Below are 7,541 nucleotides of genomic sequence, written 5' to 3' on the forward strand. Positions count from 1 at the left end.
CCCATTTCATGTTTTCTCAATCATCTTCCATTCATTATCGTTTATTGCCCATTTCATTACTTCCCTGTTCTTTCTGTCATTCATCACCTCCTCCATCACTTCTTTCTCTTGCATCACTTCTCTGTTGGCTCCCTCCTCTCCTGTTGTCCATCTCTCCACACCCATCACATCCCCATCCACCGTTTTCGTCGTCACTGCACTGCTTCTTCCATTCCACGTAACCCATCCTGCTATCCATCACCCTGCTGTGTTCTATCCCTCATCCTTTCCTCTACCTTGCCAGTGTCAACGACCCACTCTGCCTCTTCTCTGTGGTCTATCCTTCTATCCCCCTGTGTCTAGCGTCACTCACGTGCCATCGAAATCTGCCCAGCGCTTCTCTGTCCCCCATCAACAGCCCACAGTTTTCTGTTCGTAGTCACAAAGGCTTAAAGTCAAGCATATAACGAGGAGTAGAATGAGCAAAGAACGGATCACAGAAACGGGAAGGGAATAGCTTGAGGTATTGAGAAGGTAAGAAGCTTTCCTTTATGATAAATGAAGCGATTATAGTTGTAATACAAGACAGGGTATAGAGTTCCAAACCTTAGAGGCAGAAGGAAGGAAACAGACATCACAACGTTTGGTTCACCCTTGAGTTTCTGACTGTCACCCATGATTCACCACACAATGCAGAGGTAAGCAAGCAGCCAGCTCTCTGTTGTAGAGAGGGTCAGTTTTTTCCTCCCATCTGTTAAAGCAAATTGTTTTGGACTTGCATGCTGAGTTCTCTGTACGAAGCCGGATCAGTCCCATGTATAACCGTAGTAACTGCACGGAAAAAGAAAAGACTTCGACAGCTGATTAAGATTCTAGCATTTACCAGTACCGGAATCCCCTCATGTGCCTCTACGTCATTGATGAACTCATCAATCCCACTACGTCACTGATGAACTCATCACTGCCCCTACGTCACTGATGAACTCATCACTGCCCCTACGTCACTGATGAACTCATCACTGCCCCTACGTCACTGATGAACTCATCACTGCCCCTACGTCACTGATGAACTCATCACTGCCCCTACGTCACTGATGAACTCATCACTGCCCCTACGTCACTGATGAACTCATCACTGCCCCTACGTCACTGATGAACTCATCAATACCCCTACGTCATTGATGAACTCATCAATCAGGAACTTGGTTCAAAAACCCTCACAAGACTCACAGCAACACATCTCCAGCAAGATACTCTCTCCAACGCAAGATAAACCAACACGGGACGAACAGAACAGGGCATCATCCCACACACTCAGCAGGTCTAAACCTTTGTAGTGAACACATCTGATACACCAGACATCCTCACGTGACAGGAATTCTTCCCTTGATCGTGAGAACCAACTTAAAACCGAGCGCTCACGATCACATCGATCCAATCTCTTCAAACATCCATTCAGACACCACAACAGCTGTGATGTTTTGGGTTGAAATTCTCCACCAAACCAACTATCGGTGGTGTTTTTTTTTCTTTTTACGATTACATCTATGGGATTCAAGTGGTATAAGATGTTGGAGATGGTGGTTCTCAAATTCTTGAACAAAGACTATATTTGTGGTGTGTTCTGGTTGCAGGTGTGACCTGCCACAGGTGTACCTCACCAAGGGTCGAGGTCGACTTCCGTTCATGCTCATATTGTTCCAACGAGAGAACTTGCTCGTATCATCACCTGTGTAACAGATGCATCAACAGGTGTAGAGAAAATGTTGTCAATATCATGTAAGCGTGCAATGTCAAGGGTAGTACAGAGAGTCTGTTTAATAGAATATATATATATATTTTTTTTTTTTTTTCAAACTATTCGCCATTTCCCGCATTAGCGAGGTAGCGTTAAGAACAGAGGACTGGGCCTTTTTCGGAATATCCTCACCTGGCCCCCCTCTGTTCCTTCTTTTGGAAAATTAAAAAAAAACGAGAGGGGAGGATTTCCAGCCCCCCGCTCCCTCCCCTTTTAGTCGCCTTCTACGACACGCAGGGAATACGTGGGAAGTATTCTTATATATGCAAGCATACTAAAAGTCATTATAGATTAATAGATTTCCCGAAATGCTTGAGTGTAGTTCTCAAAAAGACAATACAGACGAATGTAAGTTTGTAATTCATTCAGACTATGGGCTTCACAAGCACAGGAATAAAAACATCACAGAAAAGTTTGAAGATTCGAAGTACGTGTCCATAGCAAATCTCTTCTACGACACATGATCCTCGGGATGTCGTAAGATGTATCACATTTTCTGCATGCGTTTAAGAAAAGCTCGCATCATCAAGGTACGTTTGAGAATCTCCGACATAACGTAGACTGTGGCAGTCACTGCGAAGACAAGAGGGAGGGCAAGTCATGTCAAGGCACATCTTGCCATCGCCACAAGCCACGCCGCCGGCGGGGTACTCACCAGAGACAAGGACCCGGCCACGTCCACGCCGTTGATCACGACGGCGCCGGAGCCTCGGGAGGAGAGGGTGATGTTCTTGCCCGAGCCGCTCTCCAGCCGGAGGTGGCCCGACTCGCACCGTACACGGGGTCTGTGTACAGAGAAGACCCAAGATGATAACAGTTAGTGAGCTATACAGTCATTACTCCACCACGCACCACATACACCAATTCCATCTACAGGTCTCACACGTACCCTCACACCCACACAACACAAACACTTGGCCACACTCTGTGTCAACGCAGGGCCATAAGAAAGCCATCAACCATCACATATATGTGTCATTAGGTTATTCCTACACGAAATGCTAACCAAACATCCGACACAGCCACAGATGGTTGTACCATATACCATAACTAACCATCTACCACAGTGCCTGATTCACCACAACCACATACACACACAGGAGTCTTACAGTTCTCTCGCCTACCACAACCACAAACCCGTAAGCATAACAAGGTCAATCGTCATGCCATTTCCTTTGACGTTAACATATTTACAGAACTGATGTGATCACTACTATCTTAGGTATATACCAAACGTATCCAGCTACTTATAGGGTATAACCACGTCTTTGCCTCCCCTCTACTACCAGTTACATACACACACACACACACACATACACAGGCCTCCACGATGTGTTGGTTAGCATTACTGACCATGAGTCGCCACGGGCCATCCTGGGGTCGAATCCTGAGCGTGGTGGTCGGCCTGCACCCAACCCAGGAGTTCATCCTCCCCTCGGGGCTGGTCGATAAACGCGCTCGCGCGCGCGCGCGCGTGTGTGTGTGTGTGTGTGTGTGTGTGTGTGTGTGTGTAAATACATGGTACAGAGCAGCCACGGCCATAACCTAGTCATTAACATCCATAGATTATACTATGTATAGGTACACTCAGCACGGTACTAGCCATCCTCACGTCAACCACATAGACACCTCAGCCCACACACACACACACACACACACACACACACACACACACGCACAAAGACCGACCATCTACTCACAGATGATAAACCTGTAATCAAGTAGTAATCACACACACACACACACACACACACACACACACACACGCACAAAGACCGACCATCCACTCACAGATGATAAACCTGTAATCAAGTAGTAATCACACACACACACACACACACACACGCACAAAGACCGACCATCCACTCACAGATGATAAACCTGTAATCAAGTAGTAATCACACACACACACACACACACACACACACACACACACGCACAAAGACCGACCATCCACTCACAGATGATAAACCTGTAATCAAGTAGTAATCACACACACACACACACACACACACACACACACACACACACACGCACAAAGACCGACCATCCACTCACAGATGATAAACCTGTAATTAAGTAGTAATCACACACACACACACACACACACACACACACACACACACACACACACACACACACACACATACACACGTATGCAATCATGTGATCATTCTTAAATATGATGACGAGGTCAGTAAGAGTTATAAAAAGGGATAGAAATGAAACGAAAATAACTCGATTAACTAATCCAATTAGGCAGAAACACATGGAGTTAAACAGTCACATTTGGAATACAACTTGGGAAATGGAGATCAAGTGGACGTGATAAACTCCGCTTGGGCAACGTTATGTGAAATCTATCACGAAAGTTAGAACATGGGTAGCCAGACCTCCACATACAAGCGGAAGGTTAGAAAACAGAGAGATGTCGCTGAATGAGAGATGTCAAATGAGGGAAAAAATATTTATAGGGATGAACTGCGGAGAAGATAAAGGCAACACTGACCAATCAGCGTTTGAAATAGATAAGAGAGATAAGAATGAGTACAGCAAGGAGAAGATAGGAAGAGAAAAACTTTTGTAAAGAATATCGTAAACAAGACGAGCGATAAGCCAATATAATGAACCCTTTTCATCTTTCCTAATCACCCAGTTATACTTACGTATGTCCCTCTTTTTAGATAAGGTATTCCCAATCAGTAGCCCTCTATCAACACACATCTCCGCATGATGTTCACCATTCTCTTTCATAATATCTGGTACCTTATGACTCCCCAGTAATCACCCATCACTTGATACTCGATCCCTTACATCAAAACTACTAACACGTCCACTCAGCTCCGCCCAGAACACTCGCTTCTCTTCTTCAGTCGTACAATGTCCAGCCTGAAGCTCACTACCTTCAACTCTGTCACACATTCCCACAACTCCTCATTCAGCGGAAGTGCTACATCTTTCTTAGCTCTCGCCCTCACATGAACGCGTGACATTCCCAAACCATTCTTCCACCTTTCCCTTGAGGTTTGTGTTTCTCAGAGCTAAGACATCCAGGTTCCTCTCGCCAAACATGCTACTTATCTCTCCCTTATTCTCGTCCTGATTACAACCACAAACACGTTCAGATAACCCAGCTTGAGCCATCGAGGAGGAAGAGCGATCCTCGCTTGGCTTTTGAAAATCGAAATACAAGAAGGAGAAAGGTCCCCCTCTCGCCCCTTTCAATCTTATTCTACAACACTTAGGTCTTTCCCAATAACTATGACCCGACACATTCTAAAAGGCAGGTGTTTCACATCTTTACTAAAATACGTAAATACTTTTTCCCTTTTCTCTTTTCTTTTTCCCTTCCATAACCCTCTCTACATTTCGATTAAGGCCCGGCCTTGATGTAGGCCTTGTCAGTGGCTGGAGTCTCCAATGTTGGTAGGAGGAAGAAAGGAATATATCTCATCTTGAAAGTCAGAATGTTATGATGTCACAAACACCATAGTTACCTGTCGTCCAGAACGGCTGCTGCAGGCGGGAGCGGCAGGAAAGCCGCGGCTACCATCAGGAGGGTCACCGCTTCCATTCCGTGCGTTCCTTCTGTTCACCGAGAATGTACAGTAACTGTGTTGCTGAAGGGTACATAACTGACACATTTTGTATCAAAAACATTGAGCTTTTTACCCCTACTGCACATCGACAATGGACTATAAGGGGTTTCTATGCATAAGATGGACACTTATGGAAATAGTGTGGTCAAACCTAGCGAATCTGTCTGTGCTATAGGAGAAAAATGAGGAAAAATATTCATTGTATCTACGATACCTGAAAACCTATATCCAGAAATCTGTTTGACTGATGTGTAACGGGATAATTCAAAAATCCTGATACTGTATCATAAAGAGATTTATTATTAGTCTGAAGTGGAAGATATCCTACACGCATCCCTGTTAAAGACAAAACCTTACCTGGAACAATCTATTCTACTCTCTTCCTAATCGTAAACCCAACTTACACTCCTAATAAAAGCTTCTCCCACACCATACTTTCGTAAGACCTTCCAAAAGGCATCTCTGTCAACCTTACCATATCTCTTCTCCTGATAAAAGCTTCTCCCACACCATACTTTCGTAAGACCTTCCAAAAGGCATCTCTGTCAACCTTACCATATCTCTTCTCCTAATAAAAGCTTCTCCCACACCATACTTTCGTAAGACCTTCCAAAAGGCATCTCTGTCAACCTTACCATATCTCTTCTCCTGATAAAAGCTTCTCCCACACCATACTTTCGTAAGACCTTCCAAAAGGCATCTCTGTCAACCTTACCATATCTCTTCTCCTGATCCATAAATGCCACATACAAATCCTTCGGTTTCTCTATTTTTCACATATATTCTCTACAGCAAACAACTGATCCACACATCTTCTATCACTCCTGAAACCACATTATTCCTCTCCAGTCTGATGCTCTGTACATGCCATCGTCCTTTTAAGCACCACTTTCGCATACAACTTATCAGGTAGACTCAAAAAACGTATACCTCTGTAGTTCGAACACTCACCCTTGTCCCCCCTCGCCTTTATAGAGACATTATACGCACACGTATCCCACCAAAGCTCCGGCACCTCACCATGATCCATACATACTGTGCATTGAAAATCCTAACTAACCATTCAACAAGACGGCCACCACCTTTCTTTTCATATCCCACTGCAATACCATCAACTCTAGCCGCCTTGCCACATTTCATCTTACGCAAGGTTTTCACTACCTCTTCTCTCTACGCTAACCATCTTCCCATGACTCCCTCACTTCGCACACCTCCCCGAAGGAAACATGCTAATTCTGCTACCCCTTCACCAAACACATTCAACAGTCATTCAGAATACTCACTCCATATCCTCCTCACTTCATCAATACCTGTTACCACTCTCCTCTTTACCCCGTTCACTGATGATCCCGTTGCCTCTCTTGTGTTTCTCACACTATAAACCATCCAACGCATCTCATATTCCCTTAAATCTACTGATAATTGCTCACACCAACTCTCATTTGTCCTGTTTCTCAACCACTGCACCTTTCTCTTGACCTCCTGTAAGCTTTGCATAATCTATATACATATAAAAAATGAGATGAGAGAGCTCACTTTAATATCTGGAAATATAAAGAAAAGAAAAACGACTAATAGGAAATTAATCTGCTGAGTAGATGCAAAATCCTATGTGAGATGAACACATGCGAACCACAGAAACTCACAAGGTCTCCTCATCAAAGCCCGGTGTCCTGAAAGTGCACAGAATACGATTAAAATCCCCCACTTCTCGTGGGGCGGCGGGGAATACACAGACTTGGAGGGAACACTACTGGTGGCACGGCAGATCACTGAACACTGGGCCTTCGTTGGGTTGTGGGACTCTCTCCATACCCTCTGTTACACGAGAGGTTGAAGAAGGGTGGGATCTGGGGGCACCCCCTAACCCCGACTATTCGACCAGCATTTATGCAAGCTGAGCCAACGCGACCGAACGGCCGTGTGCGCGTCGTGTGGAGGTTCACAGATCTCGACGCGATTCGAACTGTGTCATACATCATTCTCGTCGCGACCGAATCTCGACCAGAATATGTGGTACTCAGTTGGAGCTATTAATGCCCCTTGAGAAGCAGGATACATCACTTTTAAGTAACCAAGTTCACCGTGATTGCTTGCCAGGTAGAAACAAACCGAAGCATCGTATGTCGTCGGTTCGGGTGAATGAAACAGCGATGGTCATCCGA

At 45.0% G+C, this 7,541-nt stretch overlaps 1 protein-coding gene across 1 annotated transcript in view; it reads right to left on the bottom strand.

The window, feature by feature from the left end:
- The window catches only part of LOC139746906 (cubilin-like), a 132,886-nt gene extending 125,624 nt beyond the window's left edge, over positions 1-7,262 (bottom strand). The window contains exons 1-3 of the mRNA XM_071658586.1: positions 7,023-7,262; positions 5,275-5,365; positions 2,433-2,562 (exon numbers count right to left, since the gene is read on the bottom strand). Of these exons, the coding sequence (XP_071514687.1) occupies positions 2,433-2,562; positions 5,275-5,351 (207 nt within the window). The 5' untranslated portion in view covers positions 5,352-5,365; positions 7,023-7,262. The remainder of the gene's footprint in view (positions 1-2,432; positions 2,563-5,274; positions 5,366-7,022) is intronic.
- Positions 7,263-7,541: the final 279 nt, after the last annotated feature.

The sequence above is a fragment of the Panulirus ornatus genome, chromosome 66 (assembly GCF_036320965.1).
Source record: "Panulirus ornatus isolate Po-2019 chromosome 66, ASM3632096v1, whole genome shotgun sequence".
Taxonomy (NCBI): domain Eukaryota; kingdom Metazoa; phylum Arthropoda; class Malacostraca; order Decapoda; family Palinuridae; genus Panulirus; species Panulirus ornatus.